This window comes from Larimichthys crocea, chromosome X (assembly GCF_000972845.2).
Source record: "Larimichthys crocea isolate SSNF chromosome X, L_crocea_2.0, whole genome shotgun sequence".
NCBI lineage: Eukaryota > Metazoa > Chordata > Actinopteri > Sciaenidae > Larimichthys > Larimichthys crocea.
The window spans coordinates 18,460,956-18,477,820 of record NC_040020.1 but is presented as its reverse complement, the minus strand read 5'-3'; the positions used below and the strand labels follow the sequence as shown (position 1 = coordinate 18,477,820).

General features: G+C 38.8%; 1 protein-coding gene across 7 annotated transcripts in view; it reads left to right on the top strand.

The window, feature by feature from the left end:
- The window catches only part of tenm3 (teneurin transmembrane protein 3), a 229,612-nt gene that overhangs the window by 146,739 nt on the left and 66,008 nt on the right, over window positions 1-16,865 (top strand). For 4 of the 7 annotated variants that reach the window (XM_027282802.1, XM_027282799.1, XM_027282798.1 and 1 more), the window contains 7 exons: window positions 1,272-1,457; window positions 3,525-3,551; window positions 6,248-6,256; window positions 9,535-9,681; window positions 12,396-12,526; window positions 12,661-12,749; window positions 16,363-16,482. In XM_027282802.1, the coding sequence (XP_027138603.1) occupies window positions 1,272-1,457; window positions 3,525-3,551; window positions 6,248-6,256; window positions 9,535-9,681; window positions 12,396-12,526; window positions 12,661-12,749; window positions 16,363-16,482 (709 nt within the window). The remainder of the gene's footprint in view (window positions 1-1,271; window positions 1,458-3,524; window positions 3,552-6,247; window positions 6,257-9,534; window positions 9,682-12,395; window positions 12,527-12,660; window positions 12,750-16,362; window positions 16,483-16,865) is intronic. The other 3 variants (XM_027282804.1, XM_027282801.1, XM_027282800.1) reach the window with 1 other exon arrangement.

Here is a 16,865-nt window from a genome sequence, read left to right as displayed (position 1 = left end):
ACACACACACACACACACACACAGTTAATTAAAAAATCACACTGTAATTCTTCCATTTCAAGCTTTTTAACACAGTTTTGCTTCTCATACAGACACAATCACACAATCACAGGGTTCAGCCCAGTTCAGTCCACACACACACACACACACACACACACACACACACACACATACACACACACACACACAGACAGGTGAATTAGGGACAGATTTGCGGGAAAAGCTTCTTAATTGATTTTTTCATTTCTTTTCGTCTGGACAGGTCATTATGGTTTCGCTGTCTGAGTCAGGACTGCTCGGCTCTGCTCTGCTGCTTTCCAGCTCCTCACTTCAATGCATATTAAATGTTGTATGAACTTAATGTGTTACATAATCACCACTATTGATAAATATGAATTCACATCTGTTAATACATGTTTGAGACCATGAGTTGATAAGGCGAACAGTGCTGACAGTTTTCACTCAGTTCACTAGCCAGCAGCTCTAATAATCACAGTAAGCCACTCTCATACAGTGACACCTTCATTGTTTCACACAACAACACAACCATCAGTCACCATGTTGTGGTCATTTTTGCTGATGATGGGTGAACTATTTCATCATGCTACTATTTCATCATGCTGCCATGGCTCATGGCAACCACAGTAACCCTACAGAGACAGTCAATGCTTAAATTACATCAGCTTTGAAATGTCATTATCCTGCCTGGGCCTGCAAAACATGTATAATCTTAGTAAGCTAAACTTTAGAACTTTATAAATGTCATATTGATAATAATTTCCTTTGTTTGAAGTTGATCTGTTGAGCTATGCAATGACATCAACAATAGTTGGATAGCAGCAACCTCTACTGTATGATAGCAGGAGTGGATCCAAGGAGCAGCAGTAACTGTATAAAACTATTTAAAACATTCTGCATACTTGTCGATGTGAGGTGATAAAGGAAGTTGCTCGTTATACTGCAGCTTTCCTGATGTGGTCATAGATGTCAGCGTTTCCCTCTGTACAACTATCTGCCTCCATGTCTTCTCTCTCTCCTTCTTAGCAATGTGAAAATAGGTTTACTGGCCTGTCAGTGACAATGGACTTCACTGTTTTTTAAGTGCTTTAACTCTTTAACTCATACTGGCTACATTTTAGCATTGATGTTCAGCAAACCAATAATTACAGAAAAGGTTGCAGTTACCATTGTGTTTCTGCATTTGTATGTATATTATTATTATTATTATTATTATTATTATTATTATTATTATTATTATATTTCTCCAACAGAGGTGTGTGGAGTGGACTGTGGCAGCCATGGCGTCTGTTATGGCGGTGTGTGTCGGTGCGATGAGGGCTGGACAGGAACTGTGTGTGACCAGAAGGCCTGCCACCCACTGTGCAGCAAGAATGGAGTGTGCAAGGAGGGCAAGTGTGAGTGTGACCAGGGATGGACAGGGGAGCACTGCAATATCGGTGAGTGTATCACTCATACTACAATACACAAACACACACACACACAACTTTTTTTTTTTTCAAACTTTTGGGTAGCCATGTCGCACTGACAAGATGAAAAGTGACATTATCTGACTTATTCAATGACTTCCTCCTTTCAAGTAGTTTCCGACAGGACACAATAAAATAGTAGCACACCATTACACAGCCCTCATGAGATCTGGCGAGAGTGTGGTGGGTGGGAGAGCTCTTAAAAGAGCGCCTGACAGATATTTTACACTCTCTTTTCTTCATGGCTGCTGCCTGGGTGAGATTAGAGGAACATTTTACCCCTTATTTTATGGATGTCCACGTTTGTGTTGTTTAGTTAATCACAAACATAATAAAAGTGCAGCTACTGTGGTGGCACCTAGTGAACATGATATCCAGGTTGTAAAAAGCCGAATTGTACCAACATTAAGCTGAAAGACACTAAAACAGCCAGCAGAGTCAGTCAGGTGATCCTCTGTGGCTACGTGACATGACGTCACTGCATGACACAATTAGACATTTAATAAAAATGTTAATTATATCAGCTTAAAGGTTATAACAAGTTTATTTTTGCTCAAAGAATGGTTATGTATATATACATAAGTACAAATTTGCATGTTGAGCTGGATTCTTCTGACACTTCAAATACAGACTCAACCACCACCTTTCCTTGCTCTGCTCAGTATCTGCAGTCTACAATGGGACTGTGTGTGTGAGTGAGTATCCATAGCGAGGTTGAGAAACACCATCCTGTCGCGTTGTGATAGTCAAACAGTGAAACAGATGAGTAGCAGGGCCTTTGTGGCAGCTTCAGCTCACCACCAAACCCCGCACTTAAAAGCTATTTGTTGTCAAACAGACAGGCAGCTACAGTATTGCTGGGAAAGAGCTGCAAATTGGCTTCAGTTATTCAGTTAGGCACACACACACTGACACACATGGAGGAAGACGCTGAGAGCATAACAACAGTGAGATGAGGAGAAATCCATTTAGAGCACTTAGCCAACAAACAGCTTGTTTGTTTAGACGGATTGTATGGCTGGGAGAGACCTGCTCTGTTCTCCTGTCCTCCCGTCTCTAACCATCACATTTACATCTCGTGTTGGAGTCTGCTGGAAACTGTGGTCTCACTCTTCAACTGTTTCCATATTCATTAATTGGCTATTTTTATATTTCAGCATGGAAATAACCCAGCATACATAGCATCCTATGATTTTTCCTAAAGTCAGCACAGTCCAGTGGTTAACACGAAATATGAGTAGTCAGCTTGATGTTCAGAAAATTCACTGGACATGCTAGTGTTAATGATGTCTTTCATTCCTTTTCTCTGATTGACCCAATCTCTTTGTGTCTTTATTCCAACATGTTCTCATACTTAAACCACTTAACAGACTGGCTTCCAGTAAATTATGTATATGACCATTCCAAATGTGTGCATAGTCGACATATATGACCATTATAGTACCAGATGGGGCCCGTGCTGGGAGTTTATGCAATGTTAGACTTAACAATAAACTATCTTCGAGCCACCGATCCACAGCATTGATATCTGACGAGCAGTGCTCTCTCTGTCCACCCGGAAATGACACTCAGCTATCTTTCTCCAGTACGACCGACCCCACTTTGACACTATACGTAACGTAACATTTGTATGAATAAAAGTTCAAATAAGTCAACGTTGAGTTTTTGTATGATACAGAAAATGAACAGAGTCTTCTGAGTCTGTCTTTCCACCCTGACCTCTTCTCTACAAGAACTTTGTTGCTCTGCTAAGTACGACCAGTCGACCAATATCCTTCTTTGCTCCTGTCATACATACCACAGCCACCAGAGGACACCACGTTACAATAAACATAAACATTGGGCCTAATAAGTAGCTTGTACAAACGATCACCTGTCTGCTGAACCGCAGCCTGACCTGTGATCAGCTGTCCACACTCATGGTGATAACACAGGTTCTCTTGTACGATTCTACCAACCATGGTTCTAGACTAAATGCTCTATTTCTATCTGCCCTTCCTTTCTTTCTTTTTTTCTTTCTTTCTTTCTTTCTTAAAGCCCACAATCCGGACATTAGGGTAAAAGGTACCGTACTCTTTTTCTCTTCTCCTCATCACTAGCTTTTTGTCTTCCTCCCTTCATTCTTTACCTTTCTCTTCTTGTACCATGGTGCTGTGGCTGCTTCAGTGATTCAGTTTCAGGGGTTATTTATTGATTGACTTGATTTTTTTCAAATTTAATTAATTTATTTAATTGATTTCTTTATTTTTCTTAGATTTGATTGGAGGGTGTTGTTTTTTGTCATCTCATCTCCAAATCAGCCAAATGTACAGTGGCTTTCCTGTGTCTTATTGATTGATTGATTGATTGATTGATTCATTCATTCATTCATTTATTATTTATGACTTCACAGTTGGCTTTGAATGAGATTGAATGTGTTTCCCTCTGTATGTTGTCTGCTGGTTCTTTGTCATCAACTTAAACCCCATAATACCAAGAAATGTGCTTTCCTTCAAAAGTTACAAAACAATAGTTCAATAGTTTAAATAAGCTGGATTTGATCCTTTCATTGTGAATTGGTTTGACATGGGTGACTTCTATTTGAAGGTTTGTGTACAGTTCGTACTGCTAATGTCACTGCAGTCAACACCTAGAAGAAGGGTAGTGACCCGGTCTCTGGTCGTCATCTGGATCACAAAAAAGGAAAATTAAGCGTAAAACAGAACTGGTAAAAAAAGAAGAAAAAAGAAATCCTACAAATGTAACAGATTGATAATTGTCTGTATTCTTTCATTGTCTGTACAATATAATATTTGACATTGTTAGTGGATTGGGACATTTTGATAGTCAAGGCGTATTTTTACTTTTAGCAGCTCTGTTCAAACACAGACAAATATAATATTGAACGTTTCTCATGTAGACCATGAAATCCTGGCTCTGCTTTAGGCTTAGTTTCCCTCTAAGCTGTATCCTCCTGTCCCTGTTAATGTCTTTATGCACAGCCCTACGCCTACATGTGTCTCAATGGGTTTAAGGAACCATAATCTGGCTTTTGTGCTACAGATGCCAGTCATACGTTATTTTCCCACAAGACATTTGTGTATTTGCACAATTACAAAGCAGATGGCCAACACACTCTGACAGTATTCAGTCATTTAGCTGATTTTAGGCCTCCTTCTGTGTAGCACTAGTATACTCAAGATAAGGAGCTTGCTCAGAGGCAATGCAGTACAGGGCAATGGTGGCCTTCCTTTACATCATTTACTGAATACAGTTGCAGTCAATTAGTTGGTAAAGGTTATTTGTATCTACCAATGCTAAAAAATAATTGACTTTCCTTATTGCATCTTATTGCATCCTGCTCATGAATGGTATAATGTTGGATATAGTTTATAAGAGATGGGAGCACATTTTTGGCAAAGTGTGCGAAGCCTGAAGCTGAGGTTAAATGACCAAACAGCAGCCACCACAGCGGAGCGTGATAAACTGAACTGATACGTCAGTCAACTAAACATGTCCCAGTGCATACTCTACCTCGAGCGTTCGGAATACTGGGGGACAGTTTTAAGAGGCAGCTTAAAGAAGGAATGGTCAAAAGCACCATCCAGCAGCCAGGCAGCCACACTCTCACTGTCTGCCTGCCTGCATAAAGGATTTAATCGAAGCTAATTTCCCAACATGAAACAGTCTAAATGCTGTTTGTTGTAAAGCACCAAGAATTAACTTGGGGTAATAATGAATCCTTGGGTTTTCATTTATTTATGAATGTAAATATGTGAAGACAATTTAAAAGTGTTTTTAATTCCACTACTATAGAAGAATTATCCTAGCTTTTATCAAAAGCATAGATTTTCAGTTTAAGAGCATGATTTCTCCTTCTCGTGCTCAGATTTCTGCTGCTTTCTTTCAAAATGTGGGCTCACACTCCCAAGATTGGGCCACACTCTAGCTGTCTTCCCATTGACTGCTGAAACACACTAATTTAAGCGCAGGGCGGGACATCCTTCAGTCTGAGCAGACACTTCAACCTGAGAGGACGTGCTGTTTTGAGCGCGAGCACATTAGATCTGAGCGCGCACAGGACATGTTTGAGTGCGAGCAAAATGTTTGTGTCCAAGCAGAAGAAATGTGAGCACAAGCATGTGATGTTTTGAGTCCAAGCACACATTTTGAAAGAAAGCAGCAGAAATCTGAGCACAATCTGAGGACAATAAATCTGAGCACGAGGACAATAAATCTGAGCATGAGAAGGAGAAATCATGCTCTTAAACTGAAAATGTGCGCTCTTGAATAAAGATAGGATAATTCTTCCATACACTACCCCATTCCAGCCCATGTCGTCAAAACACTTACAGTAACAGAACATCAGCATAACCATTTCCCTCCATTTGACTGCAACTGTATTATTTCCCATCCAAAGCGTTTGTCCATTTTCTGAAAAGGTAGATGTCAATCTTTAATTAGAGACAAGTTGTTGTTTTTTAATCTTTTCAAACTATTATTTATGAAAGATTTCTTTCTATCAGCTGCCTGTTGTCTCTCTTCCTTCATGTGATTTGAATGTGAATGACGACAGATTAATTTGATTCTGAGGTTCTACTGCTGTGTCTCTTATTGCACTCCCATGATCCCAGCTCTTTCTTCTTGTCCTCCTCTTCCTTTGGCTGCCGTTTTCATCTGTCCATCACAGAAAGTATATTTGGCAGTGCTGCTTTTGTTTCGATTTACTTTTTTTCCCTAATTTTCCTCCCTCTCTCCCACGTGCCCTCTCCTATTCTCAGGATATAAAGGTAATTCATGCCAAAGACCTAATAAAGGCCTTACTGTCCCCAAATACCACCACTTTACACTCTGCTTTGTTAACTTGAACTTCCTTTGGTTCTGATTTCTTCCATTTCATTTGATTTTTCCTGTCTTTTCCTTTGTCACACTTTCTGTCCCTCCCAAAGCTTGATGTATCTGTTTTTTCTATTGTCTTATTGTGTTCTACTTCTCTTCTTATTTCTGAAGTATCAGTGTTTTCTTTGTTTTCTGGTACATCATTATTAAGCCTATCTCTAATTCTCACACACAAACGATAAAAAATGGGGATGCACGCAACCACATGCACACAAACATGGAAATGTACGCACACACATACATAGACACAAACCTAAGGTGTGTGACTCCTGTTTTGTCTTGCATCCACAAGCCTGATATATATCTATATATATGTGTGCGTGTTAATTTAGCCAGCTGTTGTCCCTCTGTCTTCTATCTGTCTTTACTTTCCTGTCTCTTTCTCTTTTCCTTTCCCTCTCCCTCCATCTCTACATCCATCCCTCGTTCTGTCTTTTCAGCTGAGCTTGCTTGGTTCTGATACTCACTGTTTATGAATCAGTCTATCTGATTGCCAGCCTCACTGTCTATTCTGTGATCAAGGAATGTCAAACAGAGGCATAAAGTATAGCCTTCGGAGGCATGCAGTCCAAAGCACCCTGTCCTCCCTATACTTTGTGCACTGCGTATCTGTCTACCTGTTGTGTTTTCACATGGATTTTAACCTGTATTTTTTTTTTCACTGACTAGATGAACAAGACCAAAGGAATCCACATTTCTTAAGCAAAAAAAGTGTCCTTTTAAAGAGGACTTGCAGTCATGTGAGCTTGCTGGGTGTTAAATTTCCCTCAGATTTGGTTCCATTTCACTTTAAACGTTCATTTTTTTGAACATTCGTAGAACTCTTTGCTTAGAACTTTGACTTTTTGTTTGTTTGTTTGATTGTATGCCCTGTTTTTCACCATCATATTATGCAACAATAACATCTTCTTTCTTTGTTTACAGATGATCAAAAAACACATTTTTAAATCAATTTTCTATTGCCATGCAACACACTGTAGCCTTTTTGACTGCTGGCAATCTTAGTGGTTCATGTGAAACTACAACGTCAGTGCATTTCACCGAAGGCTGACTGTCTGTGTGTCTGTCAGTCCGTGTCTCTCACATGTGGGTTAATGTATTGATCTGTCTTATTTGTCTATCAATCTGTCTTTCAGTATGTCAGTCCATTTGTTGGAGAAAGGTTCATCAAACAGGGCCAAGTGCCTTTATACACATCAGGATTTAACCAATATGGGTCTCTGAAGTCTTTTTGAAGGTATTTTTGGACTGAAGCTGCTGACAGCTAGCATTTTCTGCGGATATGCAATGTGTTTGAATTTAAAACTCTTGTTTCTAAAACAAGTATTGAGTATTTCCCTGAGAAGAGGTTGAAAAAGCTTCTGAAATAGCCTTTCTAGGGCAGTAGGCGGCAGGATGTTTATGATAATGTATATTTAGGTTTTATCTGAAAGGTCCGATCTTTCATTAACACACACACACATACCATGGGCAAAATTAGCAATTGGTTGGCTGGCAGAGAATTGCATAACTCATGAAGAATGCATATAGCCAGTATAAATTCACACAGCTTCACACAGGTTCACAAGTGACCATTAGACAGTTGCACATGTTTAGACATTGTGGTAGTGACGGTTATGAAATGAAGCTGTTATATTGATATAGAGATATAGAGTTCAGCTTTGCTCTTAGACTGAATTTAAGTTGAAGTTTCTGCAGTTAAAATTCTGCCTCCAAACGTCTCTCAGCTTATGATGTGTTCAGTTGGTCAAATGATTTTTCAGCTTGTATCACTTCTGCAAATTGGCTGCTAGACCATTAGCTGTTAGCTAGCTGACAACTAATGTGCCAACCATGTCTGCAGGGATGTTTCTGTGTTTGTGTTCAGCTCAGCTCAGCCTCCTACTAAGCTCAGAGCTTCAGTTTTCTTTAAAAAGAGAAGATCCAGGATTCATGTGACCCCCCCCCCCAAGTTGAATAATTTGTACAGAAGCATCAATTCTTGCTGCCCCAGGCGAATATGAGTGTAATAACATCTTCCCATTGACCTGATACCACCTCAAAAATTCAATTTGCGTTCAGTCTGAACACACAGTAAGAGCTGTTTCCATGGTAATAATCGATGACACATACCTGTTTCTATTGCTTTTTTGATTTTCAAATTTACTGCAGGTTTATAGGCATTGCTTTTTTCAAATTAAAGTTTCTCCTGGTATTGTTTCACTAATACACACACATATATATAAATCTCACCGAACACAAGTTCTCAGCAGCTCTGAACACGTTTCAGCTGCATGGGAAGAGACAGTACAGGCCACGCAACAGCTCACGTCTCTTAGATGTATGATTGCAATTCTTAGTATATACATATATTGTGCTATTGTATTCCCTTCAACTTCTGTGTGTAACTATGATTGTCTATTAAGCTATGAGCACTGCTCAGACACTTTTACTGCACAACATTAGCATGTAGCTGACATGCTGCTTTCACACAGTCATTGTAAACCATTTTAAATTCATAACAAATAAAGCACACTTAAGATGCCATCAAATGTACGATTTCATATTATTAAATTGATTCATTCCTGTCCTCTTTTTGTCATCTAAGTTATAGTGGTTGCTCTCGATCTGAACAGTATGGATTATTTGTTGGTTTACTTCTAGGCCACAGCATGTGTATTTGTTTTTGACAGTATGTGAACTAAGAAATAACTCCATTGTGGTGTAGGAGGATTTCACTGTGCAGTGTGTAACCCCTGCAGTGAACCTGCCTCATGCCTTAAGAGGCTGCCAGCCTACCTCAGGCTGTTCTGACTTTCACTGGAGATTTATTGTCCCATGATGGTCTGAGCTGTTTCAGAGGCTTTTCCCTGCTGAGATGGAAACACTGAATATGTTGCATATTTGCCATGACACTGGCCTGATCTATATATATATATATATAATATATATATATATATATTATAGTAATATATATATAATATAGATATATATAAGTAATATCTATCTATATAGTATAATCGAATATTGATTCCTTGCATCTTTCGGAGCTCCAGTACAAAACTATCATCGCCTACTTTCAGAAATGTATATTGGTTGAAACCTATTTCACACCCTGAACCCATGGCCCCATCCCACTCACTTGCACTGATCTAACTTTTCTAACTGTGTGTCTGTCCCCTGTCCCCAGAGGGTTGTCCAGGTCTCTGCAACAACAATGGCCGATGCACTCTGGAAGCCAGCGGCTGGCACTGCATCTGCCAATCAGGATGGAGAGGGGCTGGGTGTCACGTAGCCATGGAAACACTGTGTACTGATGGCAAGGACAATGAAGGAGGTATATATGTCTGCATAGAGTATTTAAATGGTTAGATGGATGAGGTCTGTTTGTCTGATAGCTGGACAAATATGGGGCATGGTCCATGAAAAATGTTGGTGGGGACAGGGTGCAGATTTTCCGAGTGTCCACTCAGGAGTGTGCAGGTGGAGAATGTAGCAAGACATTAGCAGTTAGCGTATTCAGGGAGAGTCCAGTCTTAAAATTCATGGCACGCCGTAGAAAGGGGCTGAGGATCAGTGTGAAAACATTCTTCTTACCTTGTTGCGCTCTGCATTATTTAAAGCCCCTTACTTGAATGCACTCTTCTGCAGATGCAGAGAACTGACAACAAATTCACCCACAGCATTTAATCAACCCAACACCCAGGATACAGTCGAATAGTCAAAAAAATCAGCTCCTTTCCTAACCACTTTTCCTTGACCTCGATCGTCACAAGGTCAAAATGTGAAGGAGAATTCATAAGGAGTTAGGAGAAGACGACTGCAGTGTTCAGAGGACCCAACTGCTCTTACACTAGACTACGTCATCATGCAACGGCGAATGTTATTGACATGATCTGTGGTAAAACTACAAAGTTCAGAAGATGGACTACAAAACACGCATTTCAGATACTTACTTGATACCCGTGTGCTCTTAGCATGTAGTTTAATGCAGGAAATATAAACGTGGACAACCCAATGAAAAATCTGACTTCATTATCAACGTCAGAATTCAAATAATAATGAATGTTGTTCACCTGTCACAGAAGTCAAATGAAGTGTTTATTACGCTAGTATGGTCGCTCACTCTCCTGTCCACTCATATAGAAACATATTAGCAAGTTATGGAAAAAGATGGATGATTAACAATCAATGGTAACTTCATGATGATCTGCAGGGACACTGGATGTCACAGTTAGAAAGTTTTTACTCCTCCACAGTCAACAACAGAACAAAGTTTTTATAGTTTTTACATCACGTCAACATGTATGTTCATATTCACACACTCTCCCTGCTGCAGGCTGCATCACACTGTTTAAATACATTAATGTTTTCTTGTTGTGAATGACTGAACGGTGCATCGTTTTTTTTTTGTTGCTGACGCAAGGAATTGTGGGGCGGAATTACCTCCTTTCCTTTCGTAAAGGATGGTCCAGTGTATCCTATGCTAAAGGAGATAATAGAGGAAGCACTGAATCTCCTTTCCTTAACAGTCAGAGAATTCAAACAGCTCTTATCAAGGCGGCTACGTTATTACGACAACAACAAAAGCTAGGCATTAGCTTAAGTATGCAATCTTGTGGAAAACAGAGAATAGAAAATCACAAACATTAGTTTATGTTAGGTGTTAAAAATAATAATTTATTAACAGCACCAAGCTCTGAGGTAAAGTAACTAGGAACTAGGACCCAGAAACTAGGTCAGTAGGTTTGATGAGAGCAGTGTGATAACTGAAGAGGAGGTGGAGAGGAAGAAAGAGAAGAAAGCAAGTCAGAAGAGTCAGAGAGAAGAGAGGCCTCTCTTGCTTCCTGTCCTTCACTCAACACTCTTATCTCAGTCTCTCTTTTTCCATCATTCCATCCCTGCTTCTCATCGTTGCAGACCTCCATCCTTCTCCCTTCCTCTGTAACCCTGACTTTATTCTTCTTGGCAGCTCCTTATAAACATATACTGCTGCTCACACACATAGTAATTCTACTACATCGCTCCATTTTCGCTCCATCCCTTCCTCCTATTTTCCTTTAGTAGAAAATCCAGAGTACAAGGGAGGCATCTTTTTGTTCTTGTGTGTCGTGTTTTTTTTTCTTTTTGATTCAAACAGGGCTACACTAAATATATATTTCTTTTTTACCTTTGAAGCTTTAGGCATAGAGCTTATAATAACTACTTAAGGGATCGGTGTGTAGGATTAAGTAGCATCTAGCATTGTAGATGCCGATTGCAACCCCTCGCCTCACACTTTCCTTCCCAAGTAGGATAAACTTGGAGTTTTTTAGTTAGCCATCGCTCCTTCAAGATGAATGAGGCGTGAACAGCCTTAAGCTACATCCTCAGGAGGCTTTAAACTTTTTCATGTGAGCTCTGAGTGTGCACAGAGGCATTTACACTCAATGTTATCCACTGCACTGCTCTCCAAAACGCCAAAACACTGGGAAGAACAAGAAATGAACGACAGTTTCCAGAAGATCTTCATGGAGCAAACATGGCTGCACACTCTGCTGTACAGCTCCTCACTGTAAAGAATCATTTGTGTTCATGGACACACTTATCACCTTTATAAAATCCTGTAAAGAAAGAAGTCAGGTACAAATAGAACAAATATATTTTTTAGTTTTTAGTCTCCTGTTTTTGAAGCATTTACAGCGATCCTTCCTCAGAGCTCCTTAATGTTGGATTAAATGTATTATGAGAACACAGCATCTCTCTAGTCTTCCAGTCTCCTCCAATTCTAGATTGTATATGTGGCCTTCCTTTCCATCCATCATCCTCTCTCTCTCTCTCTCTCTCTCTCTCTCTGTCTTTTTCTCTCTCTCTCTCTCTCTCCTTCATCCCTCCATCCTGATTCCTCTGTCACTGTTTGCCTGCATAGTTGCTGCATATTATTCTTAGTCTCATCATCACTCATGGCTGCTTAATTCTTCATTTTTCCATCCATTTGTATCCCGATTTCAGCCTCACATTTCAGCTTCAGCTTCCCAGCTTTGTGAATAATAACCTGTGTGTGTGTTTCAGATGGCTTGGCTGACTGTATGGATCCAGACTGTTGTCTGCAGCCCTCCTGTCAGAACCAGTTATACTGCAAAGGGTCACCTGACCCAGGGGAGGTGCTCAGCCAGTCTCCATCATCATTGGCTCCTCAACAGGTAAACAGAAAGTCAAAATAAGGACATACCTACTATTTCCTGGAACACATCCACCTCTCTTTCCAGTGTAGCAAATATACCAGAGACAGGAAGCAGCATCTGTCTGTCTGTTTATTTCCTTTTATTTTCTTCAGGCTGCCAGGTCTTTCTACCAGCGTATCCACTTCTTAGTTGGTCCCGAATCCACTCACGTCATCACTGGAGACAGTCCGTTCAATAAAAGGTACTTTTACTTTACTTTTACCACTGAATTCTGGACATACAGGAACATCAGCAGACCAGCAGCATGAGTAGTCAGACAAGTTAACAAATCCACAATTTAATTATACATTTCAAACAGGTGTTTGCAGATGACAGCACACATTTTCTGAAAACATCTACTAGATTATACAGAGCTATTTCCTTTTTCACCCTTTTTCACCTGTGCTTTCACAGACAGAGTTCTAATGGGGTTTTAATGCAACTGAAATTGATTTTTCTTTTTTAAAAAAACATCAGGAATGATATCTTATTATTATTATCATGTAATGATAATGTAATGTTTGGCTTAGTATAAAGGATGAAAAAGATTTGAGCAGTTTCAGGCATCAGTGATTGATTGATGAATCATAATGCTTCTGCATGCAAGTCATAGCACACCCTACTTTTATTTGCCATCATATGAATGGTTGCAGGTTGACTTTCTGTCTGGATGAATAAGAAGTGGGAGTGAGACAGAGATCACAGTATGAGACTTTAGATCTGCCATTTTTGCTTGCCAAAAGCCATTTCTGCCCACATCTGCCTCAGACATAACATTCAATAAATATGATAAGAGAAAGAGAGTTGTAGTCTGCAAAACATAGCATGAAAGGCAGAACGACTGACAGGGAAGAAACATGACAACAATTCTGTTCAGCCGTTTTTCTGCTTTTGTCACATTTTTATGCTAGCCTGAATGTTTCACAAGAGCAGAGGGCCATAACCCTGTAATAAAAATGTTTTTCAATAATAGAATGGCCCTGCAACCTTATAATAAAAATGTTTTATTAGAGCTCAAAACTGTATTCTATCTATCTAAGTATAGGGGTAATGTGAGAGCGAGCGTTTGACCTGGTGAGCGTTCTGTTCAGTCCACTTCATGTTAAAGTGTGCTGTCCTCATGTTTTATACAGTGACTGTGTTCTAAAAGAGATGTATACTAATTGATAATAATTGATTTATTGTACATTTGTGTGTGTGTGTGTGTGTGTGTGTGTGTGTGTGTGTGTGTGTCAAAAGACAAGAAATGCTGTTTTAATTTCCCCTTTAACTAACCATTGACAATCTTAGACACACACCATGCTTGCAGAGACAAACGTACACAGTGGAAAACATTGTATGCACACATGCAGATGTGTATTTATTGCATTCCATTACAGTTCCAACCAGTGTTGTTTTTGCACTACAGACTGTATAAATCACAAAAGTAACCATCAGAAAATGTCCCTGGAAGGATTTTCTTTGTTAGCTCAGAGTGCATAATTAGCTGTTAGCTCAAGCAGTCTTCTCATAAAACATCAATGTATAAAAATCTTTTTTTTTAATCTCTTTTTTTTAAACCAGCATCAGTCCTAATCATACATCAATACTAATGTATAATTATAATGAATTAATAATTAATTAATTTAACCCCTAAATCGCACGTTTTTCATGATGCACTTCCATTTATGGTATAAAAAAACACACAAAAAAATATTTATTTGCAGTATACTTTATGCAAACTGGATTATTTATGGTTTGTATTGCTCTTGGTGTATGTGAAAGATTAGCAGCCAATTCTTTATTATATGCATTTTTTATTCCTTTTTTTTTTGTAGTGTCATATTTCATAAAATCTTCACTAATCTGCATTTAAATGCACCAGGCCTCAAATGAAGCGGAGAAATGAGAATTTACATGTTTTATACTTTGTATTTGAGCAGGATCAAAAATAGTGGGTTTCAATGTGCACATTTATGTGCAAAGGAGTAACAACAGGTCTATTTTAGTCCACGTTGTTTACAATAGGCTAAAAATTAAAAATACATAAAACAAATTTGAGAACACTCGAAAATGCACAACCTTGTATAAATCATTAACAATATGCATGAAAAAATGATAAAATATACTAGAAAGTAAAAGCCAAATACACAACAATGTGCAAAGGGTTAAATCAGTGGATGAAGCTGGAACCGGTTTTAAGTGATCATGCCTAGACAAATCAATCACAAACAGGTGTGTAGCATTTCTTTTTGTGATCCTCATCAATAATACACAATAACAGTGAAATACGAAAAATAGCTATACCACAATATGAAGTAAAATACTCTCTATGCAACATGTAACGTGTAGCATGTTAATGTTGCAGCCTGTGGTAGAGCTCATGTTATATACTGTGGTTGGTTTCATTTACTGTATATCGCTGCCTTGTATGGTTAATATTGCTTTGAAACCCATGCTGCTGCCTGTTGATGGTTCAGGTGGTTTGACCACCTGTGAGAGCTAACTTTGTGTAATCTTGATTAGCATGATCACTGCTAATATAACTGCCATATCTCACTGCCATTTCATATGGTGTGATAGCTAGCCATAACTGAAAATAGTGCTGTGTGGTTTAAAAAATAAATTAAAAATCAAATAAAATGGGAAATTGATGGATGAGTGCAGTGAATGAATGAAGTTCCAATGTTACCGTGGAAATGTAGCTAAAATGATAGATATATAGTCAAGATACTACTGATTGCAACTAAGATGAAATAATAAAGAACTGGTATAAATCTCCAACCAATAGGGAGATATATTGTATGGAAAAAATTACCTACCAACCTTGAATGAAGGAAAATCTCTTTGCTACTAAATGGGAAAAATGGGTGTTGTGTGACATAACAAAAAACACATATGAACATATATAAATACTGTATAAACCAAAGAAACCTGATTTTATTCAACCGTGCAGACTCTGGATACCTACAGCCATGACAGTTGATACTGTTTTTATTCATGTTGTCTGCTCTTTCTTTGTTGTCTCTTTTTCATTGTATATATGAACAAAAACTTCATAAACATTACAGTTAAAAAAAAAAAGTTCCAAAGCTAAACAAGTCATACAATTGCACTCCACAACCTGATTAGACTATATTGATCCAGATCAGTACAAGCAGGTCCATTTGGAACCAAACAGCAATGGACTAGCATTCATGGTGATTTATGGGATATAGTGCAGACTTTGCAGTACAGAAGACTGGTGGCCTTGATGTTGGCCTGTTCAGCTTTAAAAGTTATACAAGATCCAGTCAGCGACGTCTATATCTGATGAGAGTTCTTACTGAGCAAAGCTAATCAATACATTTTTTTACAGTATTATGTTTGAGTCATTAGTTATGTTTTTATAAATATTTATCTCTCTATCCCCAGAGATAAATCTGCTGCGGTTTGGGAATACTTGGCTCTATCGGCTGTAGAAGCTGCAATAAACATTTCTTCTTTCATTTCTTTGGTGTTTTCTGATGATTTCTCTCCCTCATGAGTCCACTGAATAATTTGACTCAGCTGGCCACACTTGAAGCTATTCAGCTCCAAGGATGAATGTCATTACTCTTTAAACCATCCAGTTACCTAGTGGAGACAAACAAAATAATCTATATGCTGTGGTATGATGATGATGAGGTGTTTCCACTCCCACAGCTCGCTGTACTCCCTCACAATGAGAAATAGTGATGATGTCTGTGTGTATTACTGTCTTATGTTAATTAATTAATTCATTATTTGTTGATAATTACAGTGAAATATGAAGTGATTTCGTTTCTAAAGGTCTCTCTCTCTCTCTCTCTCCCTAGCTTGGTGTCGATAATCCGAGGTCAGGTGTTGACAGCTGACGGAACACCTCTGATTGGAGTCAACGTGACGTTTGTCCACTATCCTGAACACGGATACACTGTCACTCGCAAGGATGGCATGTATGTATTGATTTCAATTTATACACAACATTTGTAAACCTTCTCAATGAACTAAATTACCTTGAAGAGAGATGTGTGTCCAAAGCTGCCAGGATTCTTAATACCATTTTGGATGAAATATAGAGTTCCTCAGTCCTGATTACACATGTGTAGCAGGAATGAACTGAAGTATGAAATACACTGCTGTATTTCTCTGCACTGTTTACATGGGGTCAGTCAGAGTTCAGTTCAGTTTCTCTGGTGAAGTAAAGTCGTGTCAGTCTGAGTAACACTGTGAAACCAAAATGCACAGATTTGAAACTCACATCTGGAATCAATGAACCACACTCTTTTCAACACATCCACAAATCCACTTAGAAAACAGAAAGAAAAAAAAACTGTTG